We start from the raw sequence: 22,803 nt of genomic DNA, 5'->3' as shown, positions 1-22,803 counted from the left end.
GGCAAAATATCCCTCAAGAAAATAAAGAAGAGGTCACTACAAATGAATGTCACATTTAAAATTTGCTTCATTTTAACATTTCTGCAAAATTTTTTTAAAAAATTTACAATGTGTGATTTTTTTTTCCCCTCTTGGATAACAGTAAGTAAATCAATACTCAGTTTTTATTTCAACTATGAGACATATTCACAAATATATCATCTAGCTACTGTAAACCTGACAGTCAAGTCAGTCAGTAGTATAATATCCTACAGACATAAACGGAGCCAACTCATTTTGGTATTTTTAGTCATAGCAACTGAAGTAGGCAAAATGCAAAACTTGTGGTTGCCGCCCAAATCACCCCAGAGCATATGATACAGTGTCAGAAAATGTTTGCATCAGTTTTATAAGTTCATCTGTGTACTTCAGGTATCTGAAATTAAAAAAAGGGATTCCTATATATTTTGATAAAAATGTACTCAAATATTTCATAACATTAATATTTATTGCTTTATATGAATACTGTATTGAAAGCCCAAGCATTCAGTTTACACACAGAAATTATACAATTATATACCGCTTCACAAAGGCAGTGAACACATTACATTCTACAAAATCTACTTTACAGAAATTTAAAAATTCTAAATATCAAAAGGTACAGCTGAAGAAACAGGTATAAATTTGGCAGCCAGTAATTTAGACAGGGAAATTGCAGCTTGCATGACTTTAAATTATGTGAATTTGAAAATATTGAGTTTAGAATAACCATTGTGCTTTGTGTTGATCTGAAAAATATAACACTGGCTGTCGAAGAAGCATGTTCAAAAATATTTAATTCACTTCAAAATGTCATACAAATTACGGTGGTTTTTATGTACCCCTAAAGCTTCAGTCATTTAGCTCCGGTACATTACTAAAGTAATATATTAATTCTTCCAGTACAGTGGTGTTTCATACCATTGACATCTGTATACTCTAGAATAATTTAGAAAGAAATGTGTAGTATTCACACTGTTCAGAAAAGCAAGCAAAAGGTAAAGGAACCTGCCTGGTTCTTCTGAGATGGTCTCGTGTCAGCTTTATAAGCATTCATTCTACAAAATAGTAAGCTAATGTTTGAACACAATTTCCAAGATAAAGCACATTTTCTCATAAATAATGAAGTCTTTTTCTCAGGCACCTCAGAAGTATACAAAAGAATTTTAGTTTGAACAGATCTCTTGGAATGTGTTTAACCTGGTATTTCAACAGACTTAAGATTTCCAGGGTTTCCCAAGGGCCAGATTTTATTTGAATTACTCAGAAGAGAAAGAAACTGTCTTCTGAAAGAGGTGAACTCAATCATTACCAATAGAAAAAGTATCCACTGTATTCATCTCTTATAGAAAAAGAAAAATATAACATTTCCCCCCTTAGAATAATATATATATATGTATATATGACTTAAAGTTCCATAGTACATAGTCAAACAATAAAATCTGGAAACCAACATGAAAGCCTATAATTCACATGTTAAAATGTTGAAACTATGACCAAAATATGAAAACTGCTAGAGCTGTCAGAAAGAGACAAGACAAAAAGCTTTCTTGCATATGTATAAACTAAATGTGATAATCTCCAAAAGTTTTCAAAATTATAATTATTATCTTCCAGTTTAAAATTTTTAACTCTAAATAAAAAAAAAAAAAAAAAAAAAAACTATACACAAACCACTGATTTGACCAGACCAAAAAAAGTCAGCGGTAAGCAGGACCCAGAGGAGCTGATATTCACAGTTCTTACATGTACAACTCTTTCAGGATTTATCCCATAAAGTACTTTATTTTACAACCTGCTTCTCTTGTAAAACTAAAGGTCCACTTTATTACATAAAAGATTTATACAGTGTAAAACCAGAACTGTATGTAAAATACTGCATCTAAATATTTCTAAATAGTTAGTCTTGTTCCATTGGTTCATCTGTGACTTCTGTGGCTTCCATGGATGATTCTGAGAGAATCTCTCCAGTTTTACTGGAATTGGATCCTATTAATTCTTCCGTTTCATGGCAATTGGAACTACTTACAGGGCCTGTATTTTCACTACCTTCAGAATGTAAACCTCTCTCAACTTGAGTCAGATCAGATTCCTCCATTTGATTATTTTCCTCAGAAGTCTCTTCATTCACAGTTAAGGCATCATCAGATTCTTTTTCTTGATTTTTTCTTTCTGGGATCATTTCTCTTGATGTCATAAAAGACTCTAAAAATAAGCAAATGTTGTTGTAGTTAAATTTGATTTTCAAAATACCTCCACAGTTAAGTTTCATGAATTCTGATACTCTACAGTTCAAATCATATCCCTGAAACTCAGCAGCAACTATAGAACACATACAGGTGGGAGAAAAGCCCAACATCAGCATTATAAGGAGTTCCATTATGTTAAATTCTTTCACGCAAAAATGAAGTACAAGAATTTGAGGATCTCCTTACTCCACCCTTTTACAGATGGTCTCTAAATACCTTCTTCTTCCTCTTCATCCTCTTCTTCATCCTCTTCTGTACAGTGCTGCCTGGTACAACTACTTTCTTTGTCTTTATTCTGAGATGAAGATGCAGCTTCTGTTTCTTCTACCATAACTGAAGAAATTTCACTGGAAGATGTTTGACTGGCCATCTCTCTGACGTCACTTTCTTTGTCAAACCTGAGTCTTTTTACCTCATGCCCCTCAGCTTCCACAGTATCTTCATCTGGATGTTTATTTTTTATAGGGCTCACTGAGGAACCTTCTGATTCAGATGTCAAAGAGTCACTGTAAATATTGTTTTAAAGTGTCATTAATAAGACTGTTTCTTCATCGTCTACATTCTCATTTTTAAGGTCTAATAATGTTTAACTGTATTTCAGTGTCAAAGTTAAATTATAACATCTGGGCAAAGAAAAACACAAGAGAATAATTTCGAGGACACCTAAACTGTTTAATAAATATTTCCCACTAGCAACTTGTCAATAAGTTACATGACCTTTCTGTTCAATTCTCCAGTAAGTTAAATGTCCTCCTATAATAAAACTACAAGTCTTCTACAGGGACATACTCTTTTTTTTTTTCTTAAATAATTTATTGTGAAATATTTTTAAACTCACAGAAAAAGAACGATCATATCCCCCTAAAGCAGATCCCCTTAATTAGCAACTCACTGCATTTGCTCCATCACCCTGTCTCCATCTCTGTTTATTCTTATTGTCATTAGTAATTTTCTGAACCATTTGAGAGTAAGCTGTAGATAAGATGCTCATTATTCCTGAGTAAGTCAGAACATAGACACCTTTCTGCATCATCACCAATTTAAGAAATCAGTTCTGATAAGACCCTTTTGTCCAGGCAGGCCAATACTCTTTAATTCCTCTCACTCATTCAGTCTTCCTTCCCTTAATGTGATGTACAAAATTTGAGATGGGATATAAATAAAAAGGTTTCCTTGTATCATCTACAATGAGAAATGATTCACAAAATTTCAACTCATTTATAAATATCTTCTCTTTTCAAGTAACTTTCAAAAAGAAGAAAAAAATGTATCATGACCACTTTCTTAACACCCTATTGTAAATAAAATCTCCCCAAATTAGCAGTTTAAGTCTTTTCTCTGCCCATCGTCAGCATGTGCTAATGCTGCAAAAAGCTGCAGCCCCTTTTAACTGCATTAAAACCTTTTCTACCCCTCAAAACAACAGTAAATTGTAAATAATAAATAATGAGGGCTGAAAAACTATCAATAAATGTTACCTCTTTTGGAAAACATGTTTTCTTTTAAATATAAGTCACATACAAACCTGTGATTTTTGTCCTCATTTTGCTTTAAGTTTGACTCTTTGCTGTCTGTGCTCTCAGGTAAGCCATTTGTTGTCATGGGGACTGACAAAGAAACCTTTGGTCGATTAAGTGGCCTGGGTGTTCCAGGTCCATTTATATTAGACCTACGGTAAAATAAATGAACATCATTTTCCCATTTTTGTAAAAAGTCATCCCTCCCAAGGTTTGTTTATATGAACATATCACAGAAACATTTTCTTTAATTTTGACTTTCAGAACCATGGGTTACCAAATTAACTAATTCTGTTTGGTATATCCTAACCCGCCATAAAATTCCCAATTCTTAAAAAGTATATTGAATTTCCTACCCAAAATTAAGAAACTGCAACTCTTTGAATAATAAAAATCAATAATCTCACCTTTCAGTGTAACTTGGTGAATTTCCAGGAAACATAACACCATTCATTCGATTTAAACTATTGGAATTGTTCTTCCTACAAGAAAAAAACACTTTTATGGATAGTTTAATTCTTTAATTTTGATGAGAATCACGGGTCTAAAAGATCTTTTGTAAGATCTCACTGTCACAGAACCAAATGAAAGACTTCTAAGAAAAATAACTATGGGATTATCTTAGTATGTTATTTAACAATATACAGGTACATTCTTCAAGAGTTCTAAAACAAATTCACCGTTATTGGTCTATGAAATCAGATATTTTAACCATTAAACCAGTGTTTCTCAACAGGGGGCAACATCTTCCAACAATCCCCCTTCCCTCACTCCGCATCCCCAGGGGACATAGAGCAACGTCTAAAGAAATTTTTCACGGGAAGTGGTGGACACTACTGGCATTCAGTGGAAGCCACGGACAGTGCTAAATCTCCTGCAATCCCAGGACATCCACCCATAATAAAATACCAGTGGTGCCAAGGAGTGTGCCCTAAACTGCTACCTTAATTTATTATATAAATCTTAGCAACTGGAAATAATTTTCCATCATGAAGAGCGATGTCATCAAGTAGCTATTACAAACCTAAGAATTATGTCCTAGAAATGACCTGTCTCGGATGGGATACCAGGGTCCAGACAGTACATAAATCCAACAGTGTTAAGACTGCAGTAAATCATGAATCTCTTTAATACAAATCTTTTCACTGGAAAAACATATAGGTAATGTTATTGGTAATATTCTACTTTGAGGACTGGATGGTAGTTTCATAAGCATTTACAAATGTTATCATGCTTAATTACATATAAAATAAATGCAACCTATTTTTAAGACTAATACATTAGAAATGATTTAATAATTAGAATATACTAGAAAAAGAAAAATCTCTGTACTTACTCTGAAGAAGGATAAACACAGCTAACAACCATCACATTCTGCAATAATTGCAAAAATTGGTGATTAATACGAGGAAAAGTACCACAAAATAAAGTTTAATTATGTTTTTAATTTCTCAAAATCTCCCTGGTATTAAGTTTCCATTTTATTACATTTTTACTAATAAAAGAAATGGCTAAACATATAAATCTCTAATCAAGCAATGAAAACTGAAACAATAGCGAAAGACCAAAATCTAATATCCCACTAAACTATTTTTTTGCCAGCCTCATTTTTTTTTTTTTTTTTACTCCACTCTAGTTACTTTAGAGCCCTCACATTATGTATTACAGGTAATAGAATAGAACCACGGTCTCTTATTTGAGATAGAATCACACCAAGATATTTAGAGTTTGAAGTATTTAGGCCTACTATAACAAACTTCCTTTTAAAGCAGTACCCAATCAAAAGCTTGATGTATAGCATGATATACCTCAAGGAAAGAGACTCAAACCTTTTTTATAATATAATCTTCCTGGTAACAATAACTTTATTAATAGTCAATATTCATTGAAAGTTTGCTGAGCCAAAGTCAGTGCTTTTACATTTAATCCTCCTCACAGCCTCATTATGATCCACACTATACAGATGAGGAAACTGAGACTTAGGTTATGTACCTGGTCCATGGTCAAACAGCTATGATTACTGTGACACTGCCTCATTATCCAAAGATTGCCCAAGTGGAATTACTGAAAGTCTCTGAACTGAAAGTAAGTACTGAAGAACCATCTCAGTTTCCTGCCCTTCAGGAATCTTACTAAATTGAAGGTACAGAAGCTCAACAAAACACATTAATCCAGTAAGGCCCTAAGATCTATTATAAATCACTAGGTAATGATTTTGGATTCCTGCTCCAAGGGTAAAATAAATTGAACTTCAATTAGAACCTTAAAATAACACTAGACTATGTTTTAGGATCAATCACTAAAACCAATGGTCCACAATCTTGGTTCCCATGGGGCTCCTTCATTCATTCTTCACTCCAGACAAGTCTATGTCTTGCTTTTCATTCTCTCAGACTGTTTCCTTTGTCCAGAATGCCCTGCCCCTTTAACATCCCCTCACCCACTAAAAACCTAATGCTTCTCTCATTCTTAAACATGATATATATTCTTCTCAATATCTAACTTAAATGCTTTGTATCAGCGATTTTCCAAGTTGTGCACCTCTGAACTCCAGAACTAAAGAAATGAATTCTGTGGGTAAACAAGTTTGCAAAACCCTCTATTATTAAAATATCAATTATAGAACTTCTTGGAGCTATTAATATGTTAAGATATACTAAGAATTTCCACGAGACAATAATAAACTGCTTTTCCCAAGCTTAACTGACCTCAAGCATTCCTCCGCCTCCCTCCTATTAAATCTTTCTCTGAAACTTAGGACATAATTTGGAAAACAAATTGGGAAAAACTTCAGGTAGGCTGAGAAACCTATTTCAAGAAAAGGTGCCTGAAACAGAGCCTACTCAAAGTTCTTTTCTGAAATCTATTATGCTACAGTTTAATATAATTCCAATAATAAAATATATACCTTTTCTACTCCTCTGAGAAATTTGTCTGTTCCTGTATAGTTTCTCCTTGGATCTGTGAGCAATTCACATAGTCGCTGAATAGTAAAAGGTATACTGCAAAAGAATATAATTTTTTAGTTTGAGGTCATTAATTATCAAGAAAATTAGGAACATTATTACTCCTGCTATTTCAAGCTTTATCTAGTCACCCCTGTGTTAAGCTACAAAAGAAAATGCTACAAATGAATGGATGAGTCACTTAAAAATAGGCAAGGCAGTAAGCACACCTGTCCTCTTATTTAAAAAGAAAACAATGTTCCCTCCCTTGCCTTAAAAAGCAATAAAAAACAACATTCAAAATTAACAGAAAGCTTCAAAACTGAGAAAAAATTTTAACATTCTTAATTCTGACAATTCAATTTTAAGTTTACAAGAGAGGCAACACAAATAATAATCAAGTAAGAGTTTATTTAAATACAGAAACTTTCTCAAGTATTCTTTTGCACACAAAGATTTTTTTAGTGTTCAAATAAAACTACAAATGTTTTGTTATCAGACAGAATAAGACAAGTGATTCCAATGAAAAAGTATTATAAATATAGTTATGCTCCATAATTAAAATGTTATGTACAACCTACATGTTTCATCAAACTCAAAATACATACAAATACACTCAATATTTTGGTAGGTACCTTACTGTTTACCAAATACTTCAACCACAATCAAATTTTCACTTGATCACAGAAAATACAAAACTGAAACATAAATTGGACCTAAAATCATGTTATAAACAGCAGTGTTTATCTCACACACTATTAGCATTCCTGAGAGTTACAATATGAACAGCAAACATGTGAGCAGAGAGATGACAAATGCAGCTAAAAAGTGTAAACGTAAACTTTAGACTTCAGTTATTTGCCACACAAATCTATTTATTCTCCTTATAAAGACAACTACAAAGCCTCAGATTAACAGAGTTATTATTCACAAAGTTATTTCTTGTTTACAGGCAGATCGACACAAAATTCTCTCCCCCCCACAAAGTAAGGCCACTAGTGATTAATAGTGCAGGACTCAAAAACCCAGTCTCTCTAACTTCAAATCCCATGTTCTCCCTTCCACTACACTGCACATACGTAAAATCGTAAATGTTTATTTTCTAGTTGGACAAACGATGTTTAGTTCTCGTATTCTTAGCACCAACACTATTCTTATGTTCTTTTAAAAATTCAATATACGACCTATGACAAATTCTGAAAAGGTATAAAATAAATATTATTCATATGAAAACAAATATTTTAGTTATGCGACAGACCAAGTATCAATCTTCTCTCAAGTCGTATATCAAAGCCTAAAAGTCAGAAAACTATCATTCTGCCAAAAGATTGAGCACTAACTAAGAGGCGAAACATGTGTCTCATTATCACAAATATTCAGAAGCAACCAGAAATACAGAACAACTTCTGATATTAATCAAGACTGCTATAGGAAAGTTCTTTGGTTTCTGAGAAAGAGTAATGTTTTTTTCTTCTTAAAATTCATAGTAAAGTACATTGTCAAAACTAATTATCTTTGTTTTTCCAAACTGTCTTTTTTCATATTTGACTGAAAGCTTCTTAACGGCAGGATATCTTCACATACAAGATAGTCAATATATAATTTATTTATATACATATATATCTGAAATGCAGTACCATCATGGATTTCAAAATATTACTGGTATACCTGTACCTTAGCCCCTCTTTGAGTTCACTACCTTCCAAATCCTAAACACACACACACTTCCAAATGCTATTCCCTCATTAATGACCTCAGAGTGATACTAAAATTAAAAAGGAGTTTTTACACATTTTTCAAAAATTAGCAAAATAGCACCCAGTGTTAAGAACATTCGAATACTATTTAACCAGCAAATACTTAAACAGACATTGTCTAGTTAGGTCTATTCCTCCAACTAAATTTCTTTCACACACTGATACTAGTACTTTCTCTTAAAATTAACTTTAAAAGATGCGTATCTTCCAACTCCCTGCTTAACAATGTTTTTACACTAAATGTTTTGGCTAATTTTCTCTAGGAAGGTAGGTAAAATGTTAGTCAATTATTAACACTGTATGCGTGGGTGAATATTAATACTGCTTTATGAGGAAAAATATATTATGTTTGCATAACCATGTCAGCCTATGACAAAATGAGGTTTACATTCTTAGACACTTTCAGAAGCTTTTAAAGTCATTTTACCAAGTGTCCAATAGATGGCACTAAAATGTTGTACAACTCTCCCTCAAGTGAACAGGCTTAAAACACAAACATTACTTGCAAATCAAAGTATCCACTGGAAACAATATTATAATTCTGACAACTGCATTGAAGATCTCTTCATAAAGTTTGTACTTTTTAACCTTTTAAGTAAACATGAGAGCCTACTATGAAGCAGAAATATTCATATTTACTCAATAGCAGACCTGACAGACACGTAATGTAAACAATTACAATTAAAAACAACCCAATTACAACAAGAAATGCTAATACAATTGTGTATACAGTGCTACGGAGACAGAATAAACTGTATGCCAGGGAATCGAGGATAAATGTGGGAACACTTAATTTAAGGTGGGTCTTTAAAAGGAGGTATAAGAATAAACCAGATAAATCCCAAATGAACGCCTGGTACAACTATATGAAAGTTCTGCTTTCTGTTACTCTTCATTACACATAAGCACACAAGATATTTTATTCTAACTCTGGAGAATATTAACGCGTTACCCAATAAATATCACTAGCTAAATTAAGACACATGCTAAGAAGAAAAAAAAAGCAAAAATGCATGCTGCTAACTCTCAATGAAAAGTATGAACCAGAATCCCGAAAACGGGAGAACGGGGGAGGATGTTCATTAGCAAAGATGTACTGTAATTTAGTAGAAAAGTATTTTGGGTTATTTAAAATAAAATGCAGTCAGTTTACTCTGCAAGATGTCACCAATATATTACCTTATTTACCCACATCATAAGATGAAAACTAAGATTATATAAGGAACTGAAAGAAAAAAACTTTAAAAAAGGATATGACTAGCTTGCATTTTTATTAAGCAAACCAAAAAAACCTATGTCTACAATATCTAATAAAACTTAAAAAAAACAACATTAAGTATTTCAAATTGTATTACTCAGAAATGGTACAGAACGCTATCAACCAGTCCACTTTTAATGTACAAATTACGTATAAGGCAGTGTGGCTTAAAAAAAAAATACTGGCTAGCCCACTGGGACACCTTGCCCGAGTCGAATTTACCTCTTTAAAGCCTTCATGTCCTTTTCTGGAAAAGAGAGATTCTGAAAGTGCACTTCTCATGTGATTATCATGAGCACTGAATACGACATCATGCATATAAATCACTTAAGGCCTGAAATATTTTAAAGTGTTCAATAAATCTTAGTTCCTATCATCATCCTGATCCCATCTGACCTTTAATGTAGATTGTGAGAAGGCACAAACCCTCCAAAGACCAACTACAGTGAAACAAAGCAAAAACTGTTTTTAAAAATATTCTTTTTAGGACTTCCCTGGTGGCGCAGTGGTTAAGAATCTGCCTGCCAATGCAGGGGACACGGGTTCAAGCTCTGGTCCGGGAAGATCCCACATGCCGCAGAGCAACTAAGCCCGTGTGCCACAACTACTGAGCCCGCACTCTAGAGTCCGCGAGCCACAACTACTGAGCCCTCGCGCCACAACTACTGAAGCCCACACGCCTAGAGCCCATGCTCTGCAACAAGAGAAGCCACCTCAATGAGAAGCTCGCACACCACAACGAAGAGTAGCCCCCGCTCACCACAACTAGAGAAAGCCCGCATGCAGCAACGAAGACCCAATGCAGCCAAAATTAAATAAATAAATTTTTAAAAAAAAATTCTTTTTAATTCCAAAGAAAGTAACTAACCCTGATGAAATAGGATCACACATTTTACATTACTTATATACCTGAATTTGACTGCAATCTGTCCCCATCTACTGACTTAAAAAAAAAAAAAGACCAAGTCTTGTATATCTAAAACCTATGGGGATTCAAATACCAAGAAAGCTGCTGAACATCAGAGAAAGACATCTAAGCACAAATCAGAAATTTTAAACACTAACACTAAGCCCTAAAGATAGAATTTTCTACCCTGTATTTTAACTTGAGAAAGACTCTAAGTAACTAAAATTTATGTTTTGTTTTTAATTTATCTTAGTCTGTTTAAAGGTTTGATCATCAAGATGTGCCAATATTCTGGATATATAACAAGGTATTAAGAAGGCATCCAGAAAAAAAGAAATGCACATTTCATTCAGAGTCTAAGATTTTAAAAATCAGATAACCTATATCTTGCCTTTATGTTATTATATAAGCAACGTTCCTCATAAAAAAAGATAAAGGAGTATAAAACACAGAGGCCATTAAAGTAAAAGGCTAAAGAGATAACCACAAAACCAGACATCCTATTTAAAAATTGCTAAAACAACCAATCACTTTTGTTTTATGCATAAAGATGTGATTTTTACCACATCTTTATTTTCTATTAATGACCACATTTATACTGTGTCTTAGTTAACAGAATTACTCGTTTGACCTGAACTATTTAAGTAGAAATTAACTTATATATCTCTTAGATATCAAAGGTTAAATGGGTTAAGTTTTGTTTACTCTTAAGTCCTACAGAAGTCAGAAATCACCACTGGAATCTTGTGATATTATCTGACCTAAAACAATATGCTCTTTCTGGATCAGGCTTTATTTAACATCTGTATCAATATACACAACATAAATATTCATATGCATATATTTCACAACTCAAATCAAATGTTAGTAATTGAGATTTATTGAAAACAGCACTGTAAAATGGCAAGTATAGAAAATTAAGAAAATGAAGAATTAGCCTCTTACAATAATGGTAAATAACCGTAAACTAGTATCTATACCATTCCCCATTCCAAAACAAATCTACAGCAATTGTCAACACTTTTAATCAAGTTAACCATCTTCTACAGTGCCTGAATTACTTTACTTGCCGCAAATAAAAATGTTAAGAAAAATTAATTAGGTTTCTGCTATTTCCTCTCTTTTTTTTAATACAGGTTTATTTCCTCTCTTTCAATTATAAAATTTTATTAGAGAGAGCATCACATCAAACCCTATTACCACCAGACAAGGCAAGGCAGGAAGGAGAATAAGGAGGGAAGGGTACTAAATAATTCCGATTCTCAACTAGTTATGCTAAGAAAGGGAGTAAAGAAAAAGAAATAAACAAATTTCAGCTAAAGGATTCAATATGCTCAACAAATACTGGCACAAATAACTAATAAAAAATGCAATAACTCTATTTTTCTCAACAGAGGAGCAGAAATTCCAGCAAGCAATAAAATAGGTAAAAGGAGTAAAGGAACAAAGTAACAAAAGGCTGGAACCCATTCTTTCATCCCTGAATAATCTGAGCTAACTGTAAAGCAAACAATACAAAATCAAAAAAGGAGTAAATGTTTTATATCTACAATCCAGATTTTAAAGTATTAAAAACCTTGTATATGAACCTTTAAAAAAAAAAAAAGTATGAAGAGGCAAACTCTCAGGTGCAGAAACTTACAAGATATCTGCACTTGTGCACACATGCATATAAAACAATCACGTGAAAGTTTTCAGGACTAAGCAAAATCTAGTTAATTATGTACATTAAAATAACTTTAGAAGACGCACACGTAGAGAATGGACTTGAGGACACAGGGAGGGGGAAGGATAAGCTGGGACGAAGTGAGACAGTGGCATGGACTTATATATACTACCAAATGTAAAACAGATAGCTAGTGGGAAGCAGCCACATAGCACAGCGAGATCAGCTCAGTGCTTTGTGACCACCTAGAGGGGTGGGATAGGGAGGGTGGGAGGGAGACGCAAGAGGGAGGAGATATGGGGATATATGTGTATGTATAGCTGATTCACTTTGTTATAAAGCAGAAACTAACGCACCATTGTAAAGCAATTGTACTCCAATAAAGATGTTAAAAAAATTTTTTTAAATAACTTTAGAGAAGAAATTCTACAGTCAGACTATAATCATGCCAAAAGATATGCACTGGATGCCTTAGAGATGTAACAAAGATTTTTAGGTATCAAGTAGTTGTGCAGTGTGCCTAGAACCCCTCATAAATACATAGCCACGCCGTTTTAGGCAACTACCCACAATAAGTGAAACTTACTGCTTATTTTAGAGAGGGCTTAGGTCTAACAGACTGTCAAAGGTGGAGGAAGACTTAAGTAATTAATTTATATTCATTATTCTTCCATTTCAATAATTAGGATTTAAAATAATCTTTTTAAAACTACTAGGAATGTAAGTTATTCTCTCTACCTCTCGAAATCTCTCTTTGTGTACCATTATAGGAATGAACTACTAGCTACAAGCAATTTCTAAATTATATTCATGGCGTCTAAGACAGGAAAAGGATTTTCATAAATGGCCTCAGTTTGAGTAAGCCTACATATACTCTTGTTCATTATAAATCCACATAGAGGGCATAAAACGGCAACTGTCTTTTAACCGACCATTCATTGAAGTTTCTAATTTCGTTAATTTTTAATTTTTGGTGTTTCTCACCTAAGAAACTGTAACTTCAGTTCTGGAGAGTAGCTATAATCCATCTTCCCCTATAAAATTTTAAAGTTCAAAAGTAATTTTAAAGGGACAAGAAAATATGACTAAAAAAATTTTTTAAAGAACTTTAAGCATTCAACTATGTAATTCTATCTACCCTGCCCCATTAAACAAAATACAGATATAGAAACATGCTTTTTATTCCTTTCACTCACTCATTCAACACCTGTTTGCTTGAAAACCTACTATGTTCAGGCATTCACTGTGCTACACCTTATATGGAAAAGATAGTCCCCCCTGGTGTCCAGAATCTGACAGTTCAGGAAGTCAAGCAAACAAGTGAATGGACAATTTCCGCTTTAAAGAGGGAAAATTTATATACTGACAATACTAATTTTAGAAAACAGATAATCTTTTCATGCCAATATATGTATTTTAAGAAATACGCACCATGCGGCACATGGGATCTTAGTTCCCTGACCAGGGATCAAACCTGTGCCCCCTGCAGTGGGAGCATGGAGTCTTAACCACTGGACCGCCAGGGAAGTCCCTATGCCAAAATATTTTGAAGCATTTAACACAGAGCTTTCACTAATTAAAAGCAAAAAACAAAAACAACAAAATGAAGTTACCAATAAGAAAATCACCAAAAAATTTAAAAAAACAAAAAAAACAGATATGAAACCACAATTCATAAAAGAGTCATTAAGGACATGGATGTTCAATTTCACTTGCAATCAGAGAGACACAAATTCACGTACATACCCACAAAAATACTGAAGAAATAAACTATCTGCATTTATATAAACATAGAAGCATAAATGAAAACATTTTGTGAGGTCAATTAGGCAATATTAATAAAAATTTTAAGTGTGCATACACCATGACCTAGCAACTCCTTTGCTACAAATTAAAAACAAAGCAACAATAAATCTATACATATATTCAACATATGACATTCATCAACACAAAAACGTATTTACAAGGAGGCTCACTACAAGCACTACTTGTAACAGCCAAAAAAATAAATGCCCATCACCAGTGGGAACAGAGAAAATGAACTATATATATATAATCTGTTCATATAACAGAAAATAATGCTGCTATTTCAAATAAACAAATAGAAGACACAGCTGTAAATGTACTGATATAAAGAAGATTTCAAAGCTCTTCTAAAAGTAAAATACAACTAGCATATAACATGTTCCTATTTTCTTTATATATTCCTAGGACAACTGGGGATCTTTTTAAAACTATGAACATACTTATGTCTTTTATAATTTAAAAGATGATCTATTACAAATAGCAGGAGAGGTATACTGGCAAGGACATACTCTCAAACTAGCTAAAAAAGAACAAAATGCTACTTCTACCCACCACTCTTAGCAAAAAATTTTTTAAAAGCAACAGCTTATCTACGTCTATTCAAACACAAAAGTAAAACTGAAAAATATTACAGACATGTTTTTATGTACCATGTACCAATTATATTATGATAGACAAAAATGGCTGAAATGAAAAATATTAATGTATCACTGATTAACACTTGGACTCTGAACTTCCCTGGTGGTCCAGTGGTTAAGACTCCACACGTCCACTGCAGGGGGCACAGGTTCAATCCCTAGTCAGGGAAGTTCCACATGCCACAGGGTGTGGCCAAAAAATAAAATTAAAAAAAAAGACTTGGATTCTGCCTGATTAAGAAAAATAATTCATAAACTGCCTTTCTGAAAAATCAGAGAAAAAAACATAAATTCAAAGTATTTACGGTTCAAAGATGAAAAATATTTTAAAAGTAATTATGTTTACGTATGCTTAGGCATTTAATGACTGTTCAAGTCATTTTCAGAGGTAGGTCGACTACCTATTTAGCAAATTAAGACATTACAAATATTCAGATTAATTTAATACCTACATATCTGTATTTCATCCAATTTAATTTGAAAGAATTGAAAATGGTATTACTAAATTCAGAATCACAAGTAGCTTCACACTCACAAAGCAGTGGTATAATTTAACCTGTTTCACCATAACTTGTAATTTTAAATGAGAGCCATAACTTATTGAAGTAAAAGATGAGTTACCATAACGTCTAAGTACTATCTGTCTAACTACCTCTGTACAATTTATAAACATCCCCAAGAAGTATTCTTAACCACATTCAATTCAATAGTAAATCTTACGTATACTTCTAATACATAGCATGTCTTCATCTTGGCATGTGCTTTAAAAAAAAAAAATAGTATTGATAAGTAAACATATGCATACAGTTAAAATAATTTTCAACAGTACAATAGGGTACACAGTGAAAATAAAGTCTCCCTCCAATCCCAAACCCCCAAGAGCAGCTCAATGATAAAGCTTTAATTTCTCCCAAATGAAAAGTATTTTAGCAACATACTTAAAACCAAAGCTTAAGAATTTGATATTTTAAGCCAAACTGTTAAGCAGGAGAACATAACATATAATAAAGGGTTAGGTGAATTACACTATCTTGTTGCAAATCCCATGTGATTAAGTAACTGAAGAAAAAAATGAGACTATTTATGCTACCTAAAAATACTCACAAATGAAATGTGATCAAATAAAAACTGCCCCTACATATGAATTCATGGTTAACATACCCACAATTCATTAAATTAGGTATTGTCACTCCACACTCCAAATTGTTAATGCCAATTTAAATACTGAACAATTTGTGCTTCCCTGGTGGTGCAGTGGCTGAGAATCCACCTGCCAGTGCCGGGGACACGGGTTCGATCTCTGGTCCGGGAGATCCCGCATGCTGCGGAGCAGCTGAGCCCGTGCGCAACAACTGAGCCTGCGCTCTGGAGCCTGCAAGCCACAGCTGCTGGGCCTGCGTGCCTGGAGCCTGTGCTCCGCGGCGGGAGAGACCACCACGGTGCGCCCCCCCCACGCTCCACGGCAGGCAGGTGGCCCCTGCTCGCTGCAGCTGGAAGGGGGCGAGGGGTGCCGCGCACAGCGGCAGGGACTCAACACAGCCAAAAATTAAAAATAATTAATTAATTAAATACTGAACAATTCAACTTAACAAATACTTCTTCCCTTCAATAAAGGGAACCCTAAAAATATAAAGTCCTGAAAAGAAAGTATTTAAAATAACACAGAGTACGACACACAATTTAAAGGTCAGCTTCATTTTAGTGGAGAGTAACTTTTCAGTACAATGTTTTACCAAGAGCTAAAAATGGTTACTTACTGGAGGGAAAAGAGGGACTCTAAAAAAATGTTTTAAAATAAAAAGTCACTAAGTAGAATCTTTTCATAAATTGTTACTTTTCATTTTAAAAGAAATGTTACTTATTTCAGTGATAGACAGGTTCTAGACAAAGTATAAAGATTTATAATATCAAATATAAAACAGAAAGAAAAAATTTTAAAATATTTGATTGTTTCCACTGCCATACACAGTTAAAGTCTAAATGCCACTGACCCATATAAAGGTGGTTCAAGTTTTTTTTTTAAAAAAGCTGTCAATATTTTAAATACTTGTAAGCTGGAAATCAATAACTACTATATAGATCACAAGACATAGAACTTGTTCTAATGGATAATCAGTTATCAAACAACCAGACACATCAAAAGTTAGAGAAAAATCTAATGTTCTCCTAAAAATTAAACCTTTAAAGTAGAATTAAATGCATACCCATTAAATCCAGTGACAATTTTCAGTATCCTTTTCTTCATTTCATCAAAGGGAATATATTCGACATTAGGGTTGGGAGGACCTCTTGGTTCAGGAGCTGAAGTTCTGAAATCATCCATCACTTTCTCCAGTTTGAAAATAAAATAGCCTTTAAACTGGGACCACTGAATCCTATAAGGAAAAAATTAAAAAAATATATAATACCATGTAGGGTCACAATTCTTGAACAAAAAGCACAAACACAGAATTTACCATGACACTAATGCTAACAAAATTAAGATCTGGAAAAGTAGTCGTGAAAATGTCTTCGTTCAGTAGCCTGCACCATGCCTGACCAACCTGACTCACAAGGTCCAACTCGGTTCCATCCAATTCTCCCAAACTCCTGACCCAAACAAAACCTAAATCAGATTAAAATCTTTAAAATTAACTACTTCTGGCTGAAAGCTTACTGTCTAAGTCCCCCTCTCCACATTTTTAAAACATTATCTTGTTCTGACTCTATCTAGCCCTCATAACAAACCTAACCCAGGAGGCGTTACTGCCCCCATTTAAAAGAGGCTATTGGAAATTGGCCCAACCTTACATTTATAATTTTAAGTGGACAAATGAGAATGACTCCATACCCTAAGCTCTTAACATCCAAGGTATAATGCTTATATAGACTAGTAAATGTTCTTGTTTTTTCTCTTACATAGCAAAATAAACTTCAATTTCTCCTTTTTCTTTTGCTGTCAACTAAAATTTTTAGTATTTTGTCATTTAAAAGGTATATATCATAGGTTCTATCCAAGATGTAGCCTGCAAAGTAAAAAAATACATAATATCCTTGTGTAATTTTCACATCTGTTCATGAACTTTTAATATAAACATCTTTTTACCCCTGCTCCCTCACATTTTACCACTAATATAAGGATATTTTGTGATACCTGCCTAAATAGCTTAAAGTCTAGGAGATGCAAGTCAGGAAGGCCAACCATTCCTCCAAACACTATAACCATTACTGACAGCAGACAGATCTCTTACACAGGAGATGACTTAAGCAAGATAAGACTGCTAGTCTGCAACCACTCTTCCATCCCATCCAGCAACCCTACAAATAAGGCAGCAGTTCTCAAAGTGAGGCCCAAGAGGTCAAAGCTATTTTCATAAGAATAGAGTTGACTTTTTCACTGTGTTGACATTTGCAATGACAGTAGGTGCAAAAGCAGCAGTGGGTAAAATGGACAACACTTCAGCACAAATCAAGGATGCAGTACCCAACCATACTAGAAGTAGTCGTTACCTTCTTTATCACCAGAGACTCACAGTTTAAAACAAAACAAAAAAACCTGTTTCACTGGAAAGTTTAATAAAACAAATTTACTAACTTAATTAAATCTGAACCTTTGAAAACACACACATCTTTTTAATATCCCGTGTAACAAGATAAGAAGTATACATAAAGGACTTCTGTTGCATAACAAAACATTATGGACATCTCAAGTCACAAAAAGTTAAATACTGCTGCCGGTTGAATGAAAGCCATTTTTACTTGAAAGGAATGTCAAACAAATAATGCTTATTCAGACCAAGAGAAATTGCTAGACATTACCTCAAAAATGAACAAGTGAGTCTATCACTCGAAGAAAATCAACTGCAATATTGGTGGCCATTGATAAGATTTCAACTTCAAAATAAAAAATGTAAAATCTAGAAAATGTTTGTTCTTCACTGTGAGCTTCAAAGGTTCCTGATACATTCCCAAGACATTTCAAAACCTACCACTGTTGATATAAAAAATATTGTGACACGCCCCCGCCAAAGTACAGGCAACAAGAGAAATAAATTGAGCTGTATCAAAGTCAAAAAGTTGTGTATCAAAGGACACTTATCAGCAAAGAGTGAAAAGGCAACCCACAGAATGGGATCAACTATTTGCAAATCATCTATCTGATAAGGTTTTAATATCCTTAAACATATAAACATATAAAGAACTCCCACAACTCAACATATAAACATATAAAGAACTCCCACAACTCAACACCAAAAAAACAGACAACTCTATTTTAAAAATGGGCAGGACTTCCCTGGTGGCACAGTGGTTAAGAATCTGCCTGCCAATGCAGAGGACACGGGTTCGAGCCCTGGTCCGGTAAGATCCCACATGCCACGGAGCAACTAAGGCCGTGCACCGCAACTACTGAGCCCATTTGCCACAACTGACATATCTGCACGCCTAGAGCCCGTGCTCTGCAACAAGAGAAGCCACCGCAATAAGAAGCCCACGCACCGCAATGAAGAGTAGCCCCCGCTCACCGCAACTAGAGAAAGCCCGCGCGCTGCAACAAAGACCCAACGCAGCCAAAAATAAATAAATAAAAATAAATAAATAAAAAATAAGTAAAAATGCACATGAATAGGCATTTCTTTAAAGATATAGGAATGGCCAACAAGCAAATGGAAAGATGCTCAACATAACTATTTAGGGAAATGAACATCAAAAATCACAGTAAGACAGAACTCCACATCCATCAGATTGATTGTTATCCAAAAAACAAACAAACCCCACACACAAAAAATAACAACTACTGCCTGGCAAGTATGAAGAGAAACTGAAACCCATGTGCATTGCTTGTGGGAATGTAAAATGATGGGGTCACTGTGGAAAACAGCATGGCGGTTCCTCAAAAAAATCAAAGAATTACCATATTATCCAACAATTCCATTTCTGGACACCCAAAAGAGGTGAAAACAGAAACTCAATCACATGAAACTCACTTACACACAACGGTAGAAACTACCCAAGTGTCCCTCAACAGATGAAGAGATAACCAAAATGTGGTATATACAATAGGATATAGCCTTAAAGAAGAAGAAAATTCTGACACATACTAAAACAATGATTAATCTTGAACACATTATGCTAAGTGAGATAAGCCAGACACAAAAGAACAAGTATTTTGATTCTACTTTTAAGAGGTATCCAGAATAGTCAAATTCAAAGAGACAGCAGAAAGGCATATGCCAGGGTCCTGAAGAAGGGATGGGCGAGATGTTACTGTTTAAAGGGGTACATAATTACAGAAGATTGATAAATGGCCTATAAGCACATGAAAAGATGCTTGACATTATTAGTCATTAAGAAAATGCACATCAAAACCACAAGATACCATTCCACACCCACTAAAGTTGTTATAATAAAAATGACGGACAGTGCTCGCTTCAGCAGCACATATACTAAAACTGGAGCAATACAGAGCAGGATGAGCATGGCCCCTGTGCAAGGATGACACGCGAATTCGTGAAGCGTTCCATATTTTTCGTGGATGGACCTAGAGACTGTCATACAGAGTGAAGTCAGTCAGAAAGAGAAAAACAAATATCGTATATTAACGCATATATGTGGAATCTAGAAAAATGGTACAGATGAACCGGTTTGTAAGGCAGAAATAGAGACACAGATGTAGAGAACAAATGTACTGACACCAAGGCGGGGGGGCAATTGGGGCAGGGGGGATGAACTGGGAGATTGGGATTGACAAATATACACCAACATGTACAAAATAGATAACTAACAAGAACCTGCTGTATTAAAACATGAAATTCAAAAAAAAAACTACAGGCTTCTTTTTTTCTGATTATAAAAGTAATAAAGCTCAATGTAGATACGTCAAGCAAAACAGGAAAAATATAAAATCATCGGCAATCTCACCTCAACATGACCATCATTAATGTTATTAATATCCTCCAGAGAGTATTTATGAATTTTCATATGCACTACTTCTTTCATTTTATGTAAATGAAGTTTGAATTATGTACTTTTTTCCATTCAATAATGTGTCATTCACATTTCCATTTTCAAAATATACTGACTTTCGTTATTCTAATGGTTCAGTCCACTGAATAGATGTATGACAATCTCTGACAGACAGATATATATATATATGTGTGTGGGCGTGTGTTTCTTTTATCTTTCACAGTTAATGCACTAAAACCTATATTCTGGTAAACGTTCTTGTGCATACCAATTTATATTACCAATAAAGGTATATGCAAATACTTCTAAAAAAAAATGATGGACAATAAACAAGTGTTGGGGGACTTCCCTGGTGGCGCAGTGGTTAAGAATCCGCCTGCCAATGCAGGGGACACGGGTTCGATCCCTGGTCCAGGAAGATCCCACATGCCGCGGAGCAACTAAGCCCCTGCACCACAACTACTGAGTCTGCGCTCTAGAGCACGTGAGCCACAACTACTGAGCCCACGCACTACAACTACCGAAGCCCACGCGCCTAGAGCCCAAGCTCCGCAACAAGCAAAGCCACCGCAATGAGAAGCCCGCGCACCGCAACAAAGAGTAGCCCCGCTCGCCGCAACTGGAGAAAGCCCACGCACAGCAATGAAGACCCAACGCAGCCAAAAATAAGTAAATAAATAATAAATTAAAAAACAAGTGTTGGGAAGGATGCAGGGCAATTGTTGATGGGAAGTGCAAAATGGTGTTGATGGGAATGCAACCTACACATTGTTGATGGATGCAGGGCAATCGTTAATGGGAAATGCAAAATGGTGTTGATAGGAATGCAACCTATACATTGTTGATGGGAATGCAAAATGGGTAGCCATTCTGGAAAATAGTTTGGCTTGGCAGTTCCTCAAAAAATTAAAGAGAGTTGATGTGTGACCTGACAACTTACTCTGTTAAATGAGTGAATTACATGGTAGGTAAATTTTACTACTATTATTTTTAAAATATGGTGAGGGTGATTATCTAAAGCTATCTGCATGACTACGTTTTCCCTCCTTTCCCTAGTCTTCTTTGGGAAGGGGAATTTGAGGTTTAACAAGCACACGCAGCATATTATAATCTCTAACATGCCTAATATTAATTTCTGAGTAGTATACAATTGTCAATGGTTACTAAAATTTATCTTTAAATTTCACTAGACTCCCTACAGTCATTTAACTAATACTTAAACACACCAGGGGAGGGTACTGAAATAGGAGTCTTACACTTTTCATTTCTTAAATTAAGAATCTTTTTGTAGTTTTAATAATCACCCACTAAGTCATAACCTGTTTCATTAATTAGAATCTCCATATACACATGGGTTTCTTAACCCACCTTTCCACTAACTGCTTGAGAATCCACCCATGACATCCAAACAACAGCAGCAACACATTAATGGGAATAGGGAGACAAGGAGTGATAGAGACCAGGTAAAGCAAACTATAAGGAGCTTCAAAGACTCTAGGTCACCAATTCTAGGTCAAACGGTAATTAAGTTCCATAAAATGAAATGAATTATGTACAATTTGTATTTTAAGTTCCAAATGTATCAAGCACAGTTACTCTAAATCAGATCCAATAGATGCAAGTCAAATTCCTATGCCATATATAATTGAAAAAATGCTTCTATAAAATGTGAAAGATAATGCTTTTTGATGTAACACAACTGATAAAAACAAAAGCAGAAAATGCTTCCCTGAAAATTATGTAATGTGAGCACAAACACAGGCCAAGAGTAAATCAACTAAAAATTTGGCAACAGAAATAATTTTCTTAGGAATGTACTCACAGGACAAGAAACTACAAAACAAAAACAAAACAAAAAAACCCTTATTTTTCACATGAAAATAAAATTATTCTAAACAGATGCTCATGAAACATAAACATGTTTTCAACTTTAGAATCAACTCCTCCACATAAAATTGTCCTCCAAAAATAAAATACATACTCAGAATTTAAATCTACTTTGCTAAAATTAACTCGAGAATTTACTGAAATTCATTACTCATTAATTTTTTAAAGTAACTTCACCTCCCTTCACTTCCTTTTCTTCTCTTTCCCTTCCA

At 34.3% G+C, this 22,803-nt stretch overlaps 1 protein-coding gene and 1 non-coding gene across 4 annotated transcripts in view; one reads left to right on the top strand and one right to left on the bottom strand.

Annotated features, from left to right (window-relative positions):
* Positions 1-230: 230 nt before the first annotated feature.
* Positions 231-22,803, bottom strand: part of PPP4R2 (protein phosphatase 4 regulatory subunit 2) — a 55,736-nt gene continuing 33,163 nt past the window's right edge. Inside the window, exons 1-8 of one of the 3 annotated variants that reach the window (XM_061197157.1) lie at positions 16,966-16,981; positions 13,302-13,351; positions 6,693-6,786; positions 5,121-5,158; positions 4,192-4,266; positions 3,793-3,936; positions 2,484-2,773; positions 231-2,223 (exon numbers count right to left, since the gene is read on the bottom strand). In XM_061197157.1, the coding sequence (XP_061053140.1) occupies positions 1,919-2,223; positions 2,484-2,773; positions 3,793-3,936; positions 4,192-4,266; positions 5,121-5,158; positions 6,693-6,786; positions 13,302-13,345 (990 nt within the window). In that variant the 5' untranslated portion in view covers positions 13,346-13,351; positions 16,966-16,981 and the 3' untranslated portion in view covers positions 231-1,918. Of the gene's footprint in view, positions 2,224-2,483; positions 2,774-3,792; positions 3,937-4,191; positions 4,267-5,120; positions 5,159-6,692; positions 6,787-13,301; positions 13,352-13,748; positions 13,839-16,965; positions 17,137-22,803 lie in introns of those variants that run through there. The other 2 variants (XM_061197156.1, XM_061197158.1) reach the window with 2 other exon arrangements.
* LOC133095876 (U6 spliceosomal RNA) lies at positions 20,161-20,268 on the top strand. Its single transcript, XR_009701730.1, has one exon. It is a non-coding gene; the product is annotated as a U6 spliceosomal RNA (small nuclear RNA).

This window comes from Eubalaena glacialis, chromosome 7 (assembly GCF_028564815.1).
Source record: "Eubalaena glacialis isolate mEubGla1 chromosome 7, mEubGla1.1.hap2.+ XY, whole genome shotgun sequence".
Classification (NCBI taxonomy): Eukaryota; Metazoa; Chordata; class Mammalia; order Artiodactyla; family Balaenidae; genus Eubalaena; species Eubalaena glacialis.
The sequence above is the reverse complement of the archived record's forward strand: the minus strand, read 5'-3'. Positions and strand labels throughout refer to the sequence as shown.